Raw genomic sequence first — 17,302 nt, 5'->3', positions numbered from 1 at the left:
GTCCACATAACAAACACACAGTTTACATTTTGTTTCTGACTAATAATAGTAATACAGTTTTCTAAAATGCATTTATTCATATTTTAGGCAAATGCTCACTGTCTATATCAAAGAATGTAATTATTAATAAAATCAAGTGTCTCAGGTGTGGTAGTGGAGATATTGTGAGTGTGTGTGTGTGTGCACGCATGCGTGTGTGTTTGAGGTGGGGGTGTTCTGATGCCCGCTCCACCTCTATCAAAGCTATTGGGAAATGAAATCTGAACATCTCCATGAGCATTTTAAATCACTTCCTTTTTCTTGGTCCTGAGTCTTATAAATCCTGCTGTTTCAAATTTCCTTTAACTAGATGTTTCCATTTTGAGAGCCTATCATTTTAAATCAAAGCTCCTAAATCTGAATCTTTTTCATTCTAGCCCCTAGATCCTAAAGATCTGGTTTCCCAATGCACAGTATTTACATCCACATCTACTCTGATTACATGCATCAGCCTGACATTGCCAGGGTCCCTCTGGATCGCAGAAGAGGGGCCTGTATTTCAGGGGAAGCTGGGTTTGCAGGGCACAATGAAAGCTACCTCTTCTCTCTTCACCCACTCACTCCTAGGTGACTCATTTTCAACAGCCCCAAACCACATCTTCACACACCCTTCTTGGGCACATTCGAAAGTACAGGTTCTGAGACAGGTTTCTTCGCTTAATTCACATCAGCAAGCAATCTTTCTAGTCAAGGAAGCTGATTTAATGGCAAGAACAATTTATGTCCCTCTGGGTAGGTAGAAACAGTTGGACTCTAATTCTTAAGAGCCTTTGTTCAGGAACATCTGGGTTGAAACTACTGTATTTAACAGATGATGCTAGCACTAAAAAAAAAAAAGGCCTTATATAATGTCATTGTCAAATTTGGTAGATCTCTACTTAATAATTACCAAGAAAGCAATCTAACTTGTTATTACAACAGTTTTATTGCAGATTGCTGGTTTAAGACCTTTTTGTGACAAGTGGCATTTTTTTTTTCTGGAAAAAAGTCATTTCTGTTCCCCTGTAATTATTTTCACAACCAGCAGCAACTTCCTGCATTGGACATATTGGGACATTTTATTTTAGAAACAAGAATTGAATTCCTGCTAACTTATGGCTGATTTTATCCTGTTTTCCATTGTAAAGGTGGTCTAGCTTCTCTTTCTTATACCCTCCCTCAACCTAAGCCCCTTTCTCATCCACCCCCAGTCCTATCTATGTGGAGACACTGAGTAAAACCATAAGAAGGACTATAAGAACTGGATAAGCAAAGCTTATTTTGCTTTACCAAAAACAATGGTATCAATGATACAAGTAAATATTTAATCTCAGGACATCAATCCTGGCTGGTCTGAAGACGTGTTCTGAGAAGCACACCCCTTGTAGGAGGATCTGTAGAGATTCCCAAGGATAAATTGCTGTCTGTATCTTAGAATTGTATTTGCATTTTGGCACATTGATTCAAGGCGAATGTGAGATCCCCAGAGTACATCGCTGCTATTCTTTTTTTCTATATCCTTCTTTTCCAGTCTCTTTGCTTCTAATGAGCAAGTTAAGAGGCACCTTGTTTCAGGATTTGATACTCGACTCCCAAGCCTTCCCTGCTTCGACTTTCCTAGTTTACCACTTTATCTCTTATGTATACTTCCAGCACCTCATGAGATTCTGCTCCCCAGTCATTCCTGCATTTAATCATCATTTATTAAATGCGCCTTGCACTCTTTGCACTTTGCAGAATTCCAGGGAGACAAAGCATGTGTCTTGCACCGAAGAAGCTCAAGTCGAGGGCAGAGAGATGGGTAAACAAGTGATTACCACACCCCAGCACTCCTGTTCCTAGCCTTGGTCTGTTCTTACCTCCAGGACCCCCCAACAGAGACTGTACCTCTGCTGCAGCCTTGAGCCCACCACCCTAGATTGGCTAACTCTCTGTGGCTGGATCTAACAAAAAAAACCTGATGTTTAATAGGGGAGATGTAGTTCTGTTTCTAGTGCAAATTGCAAATTACTCAAGATGTGCTTTTTGTGGACATGCAGAAGATACTAGTTAGAGCAGAGATTAAAAACGTAGGTGTCTGTAGGAGGCAGGAGTGAGCAACAAAGAGTGAAGAATGAGGAGGTAGGGTAAGGAGTGCAGGGGACCTTGGCATAGTGGAGAGCACATGTCCCATCCAGAGGTATAAGGGCATCAAGCTCGCGTCCCTTTTAGCCATAAAGAATGTGGCTCCAGTGTGGCTATTTATGATTGACTTATCAAGGAAAGCTGAAAGGCTAGTTTTTATATGAAATCACCTGTTGGTATCTCATTCTGAATTTTTAAACATGCTGCACTGCCTAATGCTCCATGCTGGGCTTCCGGCCACCACTGAGATTTAATTTCCACTTTTGGCCTTTCTTCATAAAGGCCATTTGACCTTGAGCAAGTTGCCCCTCTTTGTCATCTCTGTGAGAAGGGCGGGCCTGAATCCCATAATCCATGGTTGTGGCACTATTTGCATATGATTACTTTGTTGACATCACTCTGTCCCTGCCCTCTCCCCCTTTGACCAGTGAGTAAAGGCTGGGTTTGGGTCAAAGAGCTTCTTAAAAAGAGGCTTCTGTAAAGCAGTGCACAATCAGTCATCTTAGATACGGATTTGGAAGTCATGAAAGAGGACTCAGAGATCTCCTTGGTCCACCCTGCTAGGTTAAGGAACGTGCACAAGGCCGTGTAGATTTTACTGACTATCCTGCATTGGAAAACTCTCTTTTTATACCTAGTTGGTAAATGATATTGTAGTACCTAGGAAGACATAATTCACCATTACTGTGGACTATTTCTTTGCTTCTACCAACAGGATCAGGTCATTAAAGCAATTAAGGTCCATGATCCCATGAACCACAGAGACCCAAAACAGAGTGGCCAGCTGCTCATAGGGTATCAGCATATCGGCCTCTTCGTGACATGTGCTAAGAGCAGCTTTCTCCTTGAGATTTTGGCATTTAGCTGTTATTTACATTAGAAAGTGGTTACCTACCCCGGTAATTTGGTTCAACAAATATTGCATGAGCCATCTGATATTTTAAACAATTTAAGCTCCACAAGTAACAGCCCCATAAAGGGTGCATGTTAGCAGTTCTCTATGGGACATAAATTAAGAAGAGCGTTTTTCCAGCTGTAGTTGGATACCTGGATTGGTGTTTCAGCAAACTGCGTAATCAGCACAAAGCCCAGGTCATTAGAGTCTGCTGGCAGGAATCAGCAAACCTGCAAATCACCGGGAGAGCCCAAATGTGCCTAGATGAAGTGGTCCTTTGAAATCTGTCTGTTGAAAGCAATATGAAGACCGTGACCTCACATGTAGGAATGAGCAATTCGGTCTTCTTCCCACAGGAGAGCATGAGGCCTTCACCAAGCCCTTACCTGCAAGCAACACAGCCACAAAGTCTCACACATGATTATGTCACTTTTCTATTTGAAACCAGCCCAAAGCCTCCCATTTCACTTAGAATAAATGGCAGACCAGCAGACTCATTGCTATGGCCAGCAGTCTTCACAAACTTGCTCCTGCCTAGCTCCCTGACCTAATCACTGTCACTTGTGACCTTGCTCACCCTGCTGCAGTCCAGCTGCCCTCGTTGCTGATCTTCAGACACCCCGAGTTCCTTCCTGCCTCAGGACCCTTGCACTTGCTGCTGCCATTCCCTGGAAAGATTTTTCTCCAGATCCTCATTGCCTGCCTCTTCTCATCACCTCCAGGGCTCAGTGCTCTAACTTCACTTTCTCAGGATGGTCCTCTTGGACCACTGCAGATAACACATCTTCCCAGTTGCCCTTTTTTGTTTGGTTGGTTGTTTTGGTTTTGGGGGTTTTTGTTGGAGGAGAGTTGACACACAGTGTGACATTAGTTTCAGGTGTACAACATTGGGACAGTTCTGCGTGTTATGCTGCATGCTCACCACAGGTGGAGCTACCATCTGTCACCATACAACGCGATACAGTACCATTGACAACACTCCCTATGCTGTGCCTTTCATCTCCTGACTCATTCAGTCCATAACTGGAAGCCTGTACCTCCCACTCCCCTTCACCCATTTTGCCCACCCTCCTCCCACTCCCCCTTGGCAACACCAGTTGGTTCCCTGTATTTATGGGTCTTCCCAGGTACTCCTTGTCCTCTTCGGTTGTTTTGTTTTCTGCACAGTGTTTTCCTCCTCTGGAAATGTATTACCACTTGTATATTTGCTTTTTATCTATCTCTCCCAGTAAGAAATAGGCTTCCCTGGGGCTAAGGATGTGTATCCTGCCAGGTATTAGTTGGGGATCTTGGGCAAGTTAACATGGGTGTTCTGAGCCTCAGTTTCATCACCCGTGATATAGAGATATAAGTAGATGTTGGAATAACTGAGGCCATCTCTCTCTCTCTCTCTCAGGGATATTGTAGGGATTAAAGGAGAGCACCAAGGACGGCCCTGACTTGTGAACCGGTGCACCCCTACCCCCTTATGGGGCTGCAGCCATCAACCCATCAATAACCATCAACTCACTTCTCAATCTATCAGTCAGCCAATGTTTTATTATCCAGAAAGTCCTTAAAACATATGCTCATTGTTGATACTTGTCATATAGAATGTATGTAATTCTTTTGTGTGTGCTTTTATTTCTTTGAGTATATAAATATGTATTTTCACCTAATTGTATCAAATAATTTAGAAGTTTGTATCTATATGACAATCATTTATTAATCTTATACCTTGAAATATTCTTTAAAAACTCATCTTGAATGCTAAAACCATATTGTACCATACTTTACTTAACCACTGCTTCATTATTAGACATTTAGGTAACTTTTTTTTTTATTCTGTATAAATATTACCACCTTGAACATCTTTACCCATAAATACTTTACTGGATCTTTTATTATTTTCTTAGAACCCCAGTAAGCAAAACCTTTCATTTATTTAGCTTCTGTGTGTCAGTGGTTCCACGGACAGTACTATGGGGAATTCCAAATGAGTCCCAAACTTTTTTTTTTAAGTTTTGTTTTTATTTATTTTTTGAGAGAGATAGAGAGCAAGTGGGGGAGGGGCAGAGAGAGAGAGAGAGAGAGAGAGAGAGAGAGAGACAGAATCCCAAGCAGGCTCTGTGCTGTCAAGCCCAATGCAGGGCTCGATCTCACGAACCCTGAGATCATGACCTGAGCCAGAGTCAGGAGTCGGAATCTTAACCGACTGAGCCACCCAGGAGCCCCTAAATAAGTCTCAGACTCTTGAAGAAGTCACACTGGTTGAGGAGATAAAGTTCAGACACAGAATGCAATGGGGAGCAGCCACAGCCAGTGTGCGGCTGACTTCGGGTTGAAGGAGGTTGTTGCAGGTTGTTGCAGGTTGTGGCTCTCTGGGAACAGAGAGCCAGAGGGTGGCGGTGGGCTACAGAAGAGCTGCACAGAAGGTTGGACTTGACGGGGGCCTGGGAGGAAGGGCTGGAAGAAGAGAAGGCATCTGGGGGAGGAATCGCATCAAGGCAGGAACGAGGCTACCTCAAAGCAGGCTGGGCTGCAAGCGAGAGCACCGGGCAGATGAGGTGAGACAGCTTGGATGAGGCCAAGAGTGACGGTGCCACAGTCATGTGCTGGGCAGTTACACGGAGGCTAAGGATTATTACCATCATTCTGAGCACACAGGGGTCTGCTCGGAACAACAATATGAGCCATTTGTACAAAAGACCGAAATGGAATCCAAATAACAGGTCCAGCTGCTCCAAATACCTCCCTCCTCCTGCAGTTAACATTTTACTACCCGACTGAGTAACTAATGAATCTGGCCCAGCATAAATCCCCAGGCACAAATCCCTGCTTGGGGTCTGTGTCTAGACATCCAGACCCGAGTGCAATTTGCACTTTGAACATTCAGCACCTTATCACTTGCGAGAAATCAGGTTTAATGGGGAGGATGGGGAGGTGTCGCTCCCACCCCCTCCCTTTGGCACAGTGACTATGGAATGGAGGTCCCTGGAATAATGAGTGCATCGGGCGATGGAGAGGTCATAACAGTGTCGTGTGGCTCTGGTCATTCAGAAGCACTGACTGGGAGGTTTCTCCATCTCATTGCAGGCTGTGTTTTGTGAAGCTCAAGCTCCTGATGATAGCCATTGAGTACAAGTCCGCCAACCGAGAGAGCCGGTAAGTTTGCCACAGCCTGGTGGCCGGCCGACATTTACGAGATGTGAGAGTGCACTAAGAGTCTGGGTCTCCCCACTTGTTTCTTACACGTTATTGATGTACTTGGAACCCTGATGCAGCACATTTCGGGCCCTCGGGCACTTCTCATGGCGTACCCAACCAGATACTGCCACTTCCATCTCATGCCCCAGTGGGCATTCAGAAAGTGTTTCTCTGGAAGAGAGTGATGAGGCATCCAGATCGCCAGCTGATCATGCCAACTTGCACTTTTTACCCTCTGTGCACAAAATCGGGGACAGCCCCTGTCCTCAAACCCCTTTTTACTGCGGTGAGCGTGAAGCAGGTGGATTCTGGCCTCCTTCACAGCAGGGATGGGGCAGGGCTGTGATGGGACACGCCAGGTCTCCCGATAGCCAAATTGCAAGCAGCCTATTGTGTACCATATGTGCTTTTCCCGGTGCAACCGAAATCCAGGTGGCAGAGTATCAGCTTCATGCAAATTAGTCAGGAGAGCAGGCTCAGAGGCAGGAGCCCTCTTTATTTATTTATTTTGCACTTAATTATGTGCAGATCAGACTGATGAGGGACTGGGTCTGGTTGAAATAGATAACAGCCCAGTCAATATATGAGTTCACACTGGAAGAAGGAAGCATCCCATTAACAGGGGATTTTGTTGATGACGGACTATATGTATTACAGATAAAATAGAGTTGATTTTTTTGCTCCCCAATTTTTATCAATGGGTTTGGAAGAAAGAGCTCATTGAGAAATGCATGGGCTTTTGTCCTCTGAAATGACAAAACCTATAGCTAGGTTTCCTCCTAGCTATAGTAAATAAGTCTTCCTATGGATGCCCAAGTGTAGAGTGCAGATACCCTCTGACATATGCCTTAATACGGTGAGTGCAGGGCAACAGTAGAAGATGCCTGCTATCACCATCTAAGGAGTTTTCATTATCTGGATGAATAACTCAATGAAGCCAGACTTCCAAATGTATGGTCTGTCTCTGACAAAGAACAAACAAAGCACAATGAAAAAACACTGGATTGTAAGCAAGTCAATCAATCCAGTGTTTGCTATATTACCTTAACCACCAGATCAGATTGCTCACAAAATCTGATCAAAGGCTAAGCTATTTTGAAAGTCCAAATCAACCAAGAGGAAGAAAAAAAAATGGTGGATTTGGTGGCCACATGTAGAACACGGCCATAGCAGTTAACAAGTATGTATATATACATTTTTCTTTTCTGTGTTGGCAAAGTGAAGAATATTATGTGCAAAAAAAAAACAAAACAAAAAACAAAAACAAAAAACCCAGAGTCCTGGCTATTTGCTGTTCAACAGATAAAGTGGATGTTTCTGGAATTACTGCTTTCCCACATGGAGGCCAATAGTCACCGGCACCTGTGTAGGGAGAAACATGTCTCCCGGGTTTTTGCAAATGATATTCTTCATGTTGCCACGTCGGTAAATCTGTGTAATTCAGTCTTCTCTCTTTATCACTTCTGTGCATCTCTCAAAGAAGTGTCATGGTGTGGGTGGCACTAATGCCGTGTATTGTTTCTTGACCATTCTGGTATAATTTCAAAGCAGGAGTCCGCACCCTGAACCTTGACCTATCATCTCCCACCTGCCACATTTTGGTCACAAGGAGGGAGAGAAAAAGCCTGTTAATGGTTCAGTGTGAATCTGCTGTCACTATTCTAAGAAAAATAACTAACAGCTATCCCTGAAGACAAAAATCTTTTCTTTGATGGACCCTCCAATTAACTCACCAATCTGAGATGTTTTCAACAAAGCCATATTTATAGATACAGATTTTTAGTTTTTTTTTTTTCTTTCAGAAAAGAGTGAAAAGAACTTGTTTGGGTTTGTTTTGGCTTTCTGTGTGCAGTTACCAACTTTAATCCTCACATGTGGCTTGGTCTCAGTGTGGAAGCACATTGGTTCTTGTGGAAAAAGGTGTGTTTGAGGGAATGTGGATCACGCCTCTGAGAAAACACTGAACTTACCAAACACAATATCCATGTTAAAAAGGATTGAGTTTCTAACCCTTCCTGAGATAAGGATTTTGTTTTTCATCTAAGAATTTCCCATTTCCTCCCCTCCCCCATCCTCCAAGCGTCTGGGTGTGAAAACTCGGAGAACCCAGCTTCTTCTCTCCACCCCTTTGCCTCCAGCCTGTGTTGAACTACCTCCTCTGTTGTTTTACCCCATGACGCTGTTTCCATGCTCTGCTGAAAAACCTTGTTTTCACATGCATCCTTCAAATAATTTGAAACAAAGGTTTTCTTCCTTCTCTCCTTCTGGTGTCAGTCAACTTATTATCAAATTGTTTGATTTTAAATTCTTTTTCTTGTCGTTTTGCAGAAGCCGAAAGCGGTATGCGCTCTTCGTTAACCTTCCTCCCAACCCCCACCCTCTATCTTCACTGCTCACCACAGGACTAACCATTTGCCAAGAATTCAGGAAGATAGAGATTATATATATGTATACACATACATATAATCTCATTCCTTTGTCTAGTATATATATGTATATATATGTACTTATATATATATATATATATATATGTATATTTATATCTAAACCCCTCTCCAACTAGAGCACATAAAAATTGGAAATAGCATATTGCTTTTCTTGTTTAGTTTGTTGATTCTTTTGGATGACGCACTAACTTCTTTGCAGGAAACCTAACAAACCAACAGGTACAATCCCTGTTTTCAGTCATGGCACCAGTGATGGGAACAAGTGTTATCGATGTTGAGAAGGAGGACGCTTCTCTCCAGCCCCTGGTGTCTGTTTCTGTCCTGTCCTGATGTGTCTTGGTGCCCACCAGACTCTGTGCCATTTGTCTGCATACCACGTCCACATTCCCAGTGACTTCCTCCTCCCCATGTCCCGTTTCCAGTTTGTAGAGCAGGATCCGTGTCCTTTTATCCACAAAACAGAGACCAAGCTCTTATACTCAACTTTTTTTTTTCCCCTTACACTTGTTTTGATGATACCATTTTGCATATTTTATTTCTTCGACAGTACTCAATACATAGAACACTGCTACTAGATTGCCAGATTACCACATTCAACTCAGTGAATGAGTACTGCTTACGGAGATGAACTCATGGCTTTATTTTTTCCCTAGCGTGTTTGGGCATATTTCTTCATGTGAAGTATCTCAGTTTTCACCATGTGACATCACCCCGTTTTGCCGCTGTTTTCTGTTGCATGAAGCATGACCAAATCTTCATCGATAGCATTTTTTTTTAACTTTTCCAGTTACTGTTTCCAGCGTAGTTTTTTGATAATGTGTTCTCTAAAACAGTATTGTTGAAAACATACTATTGAGAGGCCCATGTGTTCATTTACTCAAGAGTTGTTTTTCTCCGTGGTTGGAATCACTGTCACATGTTCGTGTTTGTAATTGTGTGTGTGTGTGTGTGTGTGTGTGTGTGTGTGTAGTGGGGGATATTTGTCTGGAACTCTTTCCAAAGTCAGATTCTTCTGTAGTTTTTGGTGTTGATGTGTGACCATGAGGTGGCTTCCTGTCAGTTTGGTATTGTTGTTATGATCCAACTGCGAGAAGTTACTGCAGCACTTTGCATCTTCAAAGGTCCACAGTGGCTGCACCTCTGCTGTTGGCTTTTGGCCTTTGAGTCCTTTTATCTTGTGGTGGAGGCATGTTGTGACATAGCATGACTTGTCGTAAAGTGTACCAGAAAGTGACACAGCTTGCTCCCAGAGCCAAATAGCCACCATTGGCCTTCCCAAATGAATGATCTCTTCCCCATCCCATATGGCTACTGTTTTCCTTATGTGCAAAGTATATCTTTAAGTGCCATTTCCAAAATCATTGCGATGGGTTCGGGCTAATCAATCCCTTGCCCATATCATTGGCGGACCACAACGACAGCCATTTGAGTCTGACCAACTGGGAGCAATCTTTATTATGCTGTCTCTGTGTGGGTGAACTGGGCTCAAGTATATGGAAGCATGGAATACACACTGTGTCTCCTCTGTATATTCTATAAGTAAAAGTGTGTGTGTCTAGTTGTGTGGGACTCCAGCAACATCTATTTGAAAGCCCAGAAGAAATGAAAAATTCCAGAAAAGCAAGAAGATTTGAGATTTGGGGTTTCTGTAGGCTGTGCCCTAACACAGCCCGTAAACTGCAGGGCAGTTGTACTTTTGAAAGAAGAAACAATTAGTTCAAGCAAAGTGCCAACCAATAGCAATCATATATGACCATGGATGGTCAAAGAGGCCACCTACCAGTGGCCTGATTTATCTGGGCACAGCATGAACTGAAGTCTTACATGGTTCTGATTCCCTTGCTGTAGTTAATGAAGTCCCATTAGCTTGCTAGACACAGATATAATTATCATGTTATCAAGTACAAACTATATTCTCATGTGAGTGATAATTTTGTAATTGCTCAGGGAATGGTACATTACACCTACCAAAAACTGAGGGGTGGGGTGGAGAAATACAGACCTATCATATTTATCCACAATGGATAAAAGATTCCTTTAAAAAATAGGGTTCAGTTGAGCTATTCATCATTGGTTGTCTCCAAAAACAGCAAACAAGTAAAGTTGATGATGATTGAAGAAGGAATAAGTAGATGTTTCCTAGTTGTTATCCCTAAGTGGTGGAGAAAAAGAATAAATCATGTTGCCTCATCAAGCCCCAATTCTCCAAACTGACTGAAGTTCAGCAAGACCTACACAATGAAATGCATTGTAGCTTGAGCCCTGGAGTTCCCCTTCTGGAGGAATCTGGGAGGAATATTTCTCTGTTGAACAAAGCCCTGCTAGCCAGTTCTGTGTTTTTGCATTTTAGTTGAGAAACACATATTTTGGTTCTAAGTGAGTGGTGCTTTCAATGTTGAAATTAATTGCTCCCATGCCTCAAGTGACTAGCTGTTTATATATTTGTACATGTACATTTTTGTACTTAGTGCGTCTGGGAGATTGTTCGCTTATTTGCCAACCCCCTAGAAAAGGTGTGGTCACTCCTTTGGTAGGGCTGACTAATAAGAATCACATCTTGGTCTTTGAAAGAACAGCTATGGCTACCTTTATCCTTCTACGAGAGGGAAAGGAACACTTTTTGAACTGAGACCAATGGTTTATATTTTTCATTCATTCCACCAGTAGTTGAAAAGTATCTATTGCATACAGGGCTTTAAGCTGGCTACTATGAGAGACTTATTTACAAAAGCAAATAAAACATGATCATGCTTTTCACCCCTTTATTCAACTATGGGTTTCCCACAGAAAATATATATTTGTTTCACATGTGGGAAAGGAGCCAAAGAATCGGTCTAGATACAAAACTAGTCTGAGGGCAAAAGAAAAAGGGAGCGAGCAAGAATCCTCCGGGGAGGAGCTTCATAAGCCCTTTGCCTCCAGCTGCCACTGAATGTTTTCTGTTGAAATTCGCAAGGTCATAGAAGAAAGAGGGTAATTTATAGGTTCCTTGAAATGAGGGAAAGTCCACCCTTGCCAAGAAGATATCCCTATTGGAATTCTGCTAATTGATATATAGACTTTTTCTTAGAGATTTTCTTGATTCTTCACATGACACATTTTGAAGTTTATCTCTGATAAGCTAGTGAATTAGACAGAATTGGAACCAGAGACTGATTTAACGTGATGCATGGGGAGGGAGACTTCTGGCAGGTCATTAGAACAAAACAAACCTAATGTTGGCTATTCTTTTAAGAGATCAAAGACCTTTGGAAAGATTTACATATTCCCAGTAGGAGGTCAATAACATATTCTGAGGGTAGTAGGCACTTTACTGGGGGAAAAAAATTACTTCTGTCTAGGATCCTTATCTTTTTATATTTTCAAAAAGAGGAGGATTAACATTTTATTTAAATTTTCTAGATATGGAATGTGGTTGGAAGACTTAATGTCTACCATATTAAAGAGAGTAACGTATTTCCTCAAAGAGTCTTTGAAACGTTGAACCCTTACCTAGGGAGTATTACAAGCAGTGGCCCCCTGGAATAAGGGACACAAGCTTCTCTATCAAAACCTTAAATGTATGAGTGGAATCCAACACAATGAACATTCATATGTATCTAGATTTCTTTCCTTCGTTATTCTCAAGATCTAGGCTCATTCTTTCAATTCCCACCCAGAAGGCTTCCTTAGCCTGATCTGGATAGCTGCAAAGGTGAGCATACAGCCTCACACATGATTTAGAGAGTTGATTCAAAGCCTCTTATTCACGTCCAAAAGAAAACACACAGTCAGTGATGTCCTTGGAACTACACAAGGCTTGAGGAACAGAGAGATACTCCACTCTGCAACCAAAAGTCAGTCCAAATTAGTCTGTCACCAGATGTTGTATGGGGATATAATGTTTTGGATCCTGCAGTCAGTTACAAAGGTCTTTCAAATGCTATTAGGGTGCCTCCTGGTAGCTTATTAGCACCAAGGACAAAATGGAGAGCTGAGACAATGTGAGAGATTATTTGCTGCTCCTTTAGTTGTTTTAATAGCCTTGCTTACTATTAATAGTGACCTTGTGTTCAGGATCTACCATGTGGCAGTCACTCAGCACATAGTATATACTTTAATTCTCTTAGTGACACTGTAAGCTACAGATTATTCACTCCATTTCATAGATGAGGAGAGTGAGGCTTAGTGGCACCCAGGGTCTGAACTCACAGGCCCGACACATGTACCTGCTTGCTTAACCAGCATCGGCGCTGAAACAGATTTGAACACAAATCTGCTTTACATCAGTGCCCCAGATCTTTCTTCTTTGCCACGCTAATTTGACTAAAGCAGCCTTGAAAGCTGTAATAAATGATCTCAACCCGCAGTGTCTGGAATGACAATCCCAAATTCTCATCGTAAGCCAATTCTTGTTCACTGTTGATAAAGAACAGAGGAAATGAGAAGAAACTTTTCATTGATAGGAACCTTGCTATCACTGTCGTCCCACCATGACACAGTGGGCTTGATCACTAGAGTGCAATTAATGAAGCACATAATGTAAAAAAGAGTTCTGTGCAAAGCTTGTTGTGCACATAGGTGTCACCAAGACATTGATGAGTGTCAAATTTCCTCTTTTGAATTGTATCATTGAAATCATGATAGGATTTTTTTTTCCTCAGAAGCTTTTTTTACACTCTTATATAAACACATATCAAAATGTAGATTTTTCCAACTTTAAGGAATTAGCTTCTTTTTTAAAGTTTATTTATTTTGATAGAGAGAAAGGGGGGGGGGCAGGGAGGGGCAGAAAGACAAGGAGAGAGAGACAATCTCAAGCAGGCTTTGCACTGTCAGCTCAGAGCCTGATGTGGAGCTCAGACTCACAAACCATGAGATCATGACCTGAGCCAAAATCAAGAGTCAGCTGCTTAACTGACTGAGCCACCCAGGTTCCCTGAAATTAGCTTCTTTAGTCACTAGAAGTACCTAGAATTTTTCATGTATGTCCTTATGCATTATTCTGGAATGTACAGTTCTTCACTCTGTAACTTTATCTCTTTATGAACAGGATATTTTGATAAGGAGCCCTGTGTTCCATTCCATTAGACCAGCTAAAGAGAATCTGATAATTCCATTAAAGATGAAATATACTTTTGTCTTTTTTGCAATAATAAATAATACGAGTAACAATAAACCAATATGCAGTGAGCCTTCTGTGCATTATCTTGCTTAATCCTCTGAAGAAAGACTGTCATTATCATCATGCCCATCTTGTAGGTGAGGATATGAGTCTGAGGGAGATTTAGTAACTTGCCTAAAGTCAGACAGCTACTAAATGGTTGATGCTGGAATTTGGGCCCAATTTCTGATTGCAGAGCCAGGACATATGAGAACTGCCTTGTAGCAAAGGGGTCAGAAAGTGTGCAGAATCCAGAATTCTGCCCTTCTAAGACATCACATTTAATTGGCTTTGAAAAAGGAATCCATCTAAACTGTATAAGCTCTGACCCTTTCCCCCTGATGATCATGAGAAGTCAGAGGGCTGTTGAACCAATGTAAAGAATTGGCAGAGGGGTAATTAGGAGGTGCCTGTACAGTGCCACTGTCCATTGCAAGCTGTTGCTGTTAGTGTGGCCTGCTGCTTCCTGATTTGTGAAGAATGTCATTGTTGCCTGTAGTTCTAGGACAGAACAGTCCAATCATCCTGGTCTCTTGCTATTATTCAGTGTTAATGACAGTGATGACACAGGATTGGTTTCCTTCTGTCAGGTCTCATTATGGGTAATAGTGGATGTTCTTGTGACCACAAACAATTATTTTGCAATAATGATCCACTCTGGGTCCTCCCAACAGAACGAAAGTTCACCTGGTCCTTCCTGTATTGCTACAGACACATCACCCTGTTGTCCACAGCGCCTTTCTGGAATTGTTTTGCCAGCAGTAAAAATTTCCATGTTAATTACCATCCTCCATTTTGGTTATTTTAGACAGTTGAGGACTTCCTTTAGCTGGATTCCAAACATCTTTTACCTTAAAGCCAGCTTTTCAGATCAGAGAATACCTCTGTTGTATCTATTGCTACATTCAGAGGGTCTAAATTCTGTGTCCATTAAGCCCAAAGCCTCATCTTAGTCTGTTTGTAATACATTTCTGTATTCTGCTCTTGATCAGGAGAAAATTTAACTTGTTTGTTTCACCCATTTATTAGATTGGGATGCATGTATCTCTTTTGTCAGTCCAAACACAACTTGGTCAGCTAATCTATTTATAACACTTTGAAATAGGACAGTGTATATTTAAGTGTATACTTCCCTGCCAGGGGAAGTTTTTTTTAAGGCATAATTTGCATGTTGTTTTCTAATTACAATTTGCCCCAATCAGGATGTACTAGACACACACTTTATTCAAACACTCCCATGCATTCTGGTAAAAGCAGACTGGAATCATTTCCAACTGCTGGCATTTTTCTTTTTCCCCATTCAGGTAGATCCAATTCTTTCTACATAAGGCTGCACGTGGAATCCACTTCCATGTCTTTACCGATGTCGTGCAGATATTATGTTTGCCTCTGCATTGGTTACAGGTGTCGTGTACCATTCCTTGCAGTAATACATGTATATATGTATGTTTCTGGATGCATATAGGGGTCCCATTAATGCTCTGCCATGTAATGGAAAATTGGTGTAGCAATAGATTTAATAGACCAATCACATTCAATGTTGACCATCAACAGAAGTTTCCAAGGGGCAACATTATTAGGAACTTTGCTTCAGATGAGAAGCCCATGATGGCAACCCCATTATACACGCCCAGCCCTAAAACCTAGATGTGCTTTGATTTCTGCAGCTGGGAGTATGCCAGCCTGGGAATTGAGAATCAGAGCTTTATGATGGCATTATCCAATTAAATGTTTGGGACTCTGGACATCAGGCTCTAGACAACATCTTTGGGAAAATCATTAGACTAGTGGGCCCCCTATAAAATTAACAGTACAGTGTAGCCTTCAAGGTTTTATTCAGAACATGAACTCACAACTGTGTCTTCTTTGTTTGTTTTTGTTCACTGATCAGTATATTAATTAATCCTGGAAACCATCTTAAGATCCAAGAAGGTACTTTAGGATTTTTCATCGCAAGTGATGCCAAAGAAGTTAAAAGGTAAGAGTTTATATTCATCTGTCTTCCTTTCTGGTCCAGCCACATACGTCTTGATCCACCACAATGGGCATAATTTCAATATGTATAGGGCCCTAACCCCTAAACTTTTTAACATGTCTATGGATATCAATGGTGCTTCATCTTAAGAAAAGGAGACTGTGCTTTCAAATGCTTCCATGAGCTCCTCTTCACATCATTGATTCCACATCTTTCAACTGGAATAATAACATTTTAGAACTAGGAGGGCCTTGGTAACCGTTCCTTCATTTTCCAAGGGAGGAAAGTGAGTCCCAGAGAGCTGAAGTGACTGTTCAAGATCATCCAGATTCTTGATGACCCAGAACAACATAACACAGGACAACTGGTTCCTTGTCTAGTACTCTTTACCTAGTATCATCCAGGAAAATTTACTTGAGATTTATCAGCTTTCCACTTTAAGTGCCGAATGGAATCTCAAAAGGTTTGGATTAATTTCAGATGAAATACTAAACTGGCTGTATTTCTGTTTGTGGGCTACTAGGTAAGTAGGCAAGGTTGTCAGGTTCAATTCTTAGGCCTCTGTAGGTACAGCCCATGAGTTCATTGACCTCGGTGTTTTACGACACTTTCATCAGTATCCTTAAACCTGTTTAAACAGCTGGGAATCATAGGGCTCTTTGGAGAACACCATGGAATATCATTATATTTGCTTCTATCCTTGATCTATGAAAAATTTATGAGCAGAAGATGTGACTCGAATGGCCAGACAGGTCACTCACTCTAACAATAATGTTACACAAACTATTTAAAATAGATTATTACTTGTGAAGGTCTGTAATTATTTATGTAAGCCTATTGTTTTCATTTAATGAGCTTCCACTCAAAGCCAGGCCTGTGTTAGGTATTCTACATTCTTAATTGTTAGTCCTCAAAATAACTTCGTAAGGTAAGTCTTCTAAAACCCTCAGGGCTTTGGTCTCCTCATTGGTCAAGTTGAGATAAATGATTTATCCGAGGTTATAAAGCACAGAAGCAAGTGGCAGTGCCCAGATGGGAACTGGGCTTTCCTTTTCCAAAACCCACACTTCCTACCAAATTTAATGAAACTAGCAAATTCTTATGTAGAGTTTAATATGTGCCAGCACTGTTCTATGGACCAGGTACCCCAAGTATTGATGAACTCATTTCATCCTCTCAACAACCTTATGAGATAGGTATCATTACTATTTCCATTTTACACATGAGGAAACTGGGGTGCTGATTGGGTAACCAATACCCAAAGCCCTACTGCTTGTGGGTAGTAAAGCCAGTATGTCCAGTGCCAGAGCTTACGCTCTTAATTATTCGTCATGATGTGATCCTGGCATGCCGAGCACAGAACTATATTTGATAACTGATGTCTATTACTTTCTGCCTCTTCACCCACTCCTACAGTCTAGCCATACTATTTAAGAAAGATTTTAGGAGGAATAATGGGATGGGGAAGCAAAAAAACAAAAACAAAAATTCTTTAAACTGAGCTCTCTAATGGC

At 41.6% G+C, this 17,302-nt stretch overlaps 1 protein-coding gene across 35 annotated transcripts in view; it reads left to right on the top strand.

The window, feature by feature from the left end:
• KCNMA1 (potassium calcium-activated channel subfamily M alpha 1) overlaps nt 1-17,302 on the top strand; it is a 733,580-nt gene that overhangs the window by 579,735 nt on the left and 136,543 nt on the right. For 18 of the 35 annotated variants that reach the window (XM_043596657.1, XM_043596656.1, XM_043596650.1 and 15 more), the window contains exons 16-17: nt 6,113-6,181; nt 15,705-15,791. In XM_043596657.1, coding sequence (XP_043452592.1) covers nt 6,113-6,181; nt 15,705-15,791 — 156 coding nt within the window. Of the gene's footprint in view, nt 1-6,112; nt 6,182-8,551; nt 8,564-15,704; nt 15,792-17,302 lie in introns of all 35 variants that reach the window. The other 17 variants (XM_043596637.1, XM_043596642.1, XM_043596641.1 and 14 more) reach the window with 1 other exon arrangement.

This window comes from Prionailurus bengalensis, chromosome D2 (genome assembly GCF_016509475.1).
Source record: "Prionailurus bengalensis isolate Pbe53 chromosome D2, Fcat_Pben_1.1_paternal_pri, whole genome shotgun sequence".
NCBI classification, from domain to species: Eukaryota; Metazoa; Chordata; class Mammalia; order Carnivora; family Felidae; genus Prionailurus; species Prionailurus bengalensis.
Note: the sequence above shows the minus strand (reverse complement) of the source record. Positions and strands in the feature narration are given on the sequence as shown.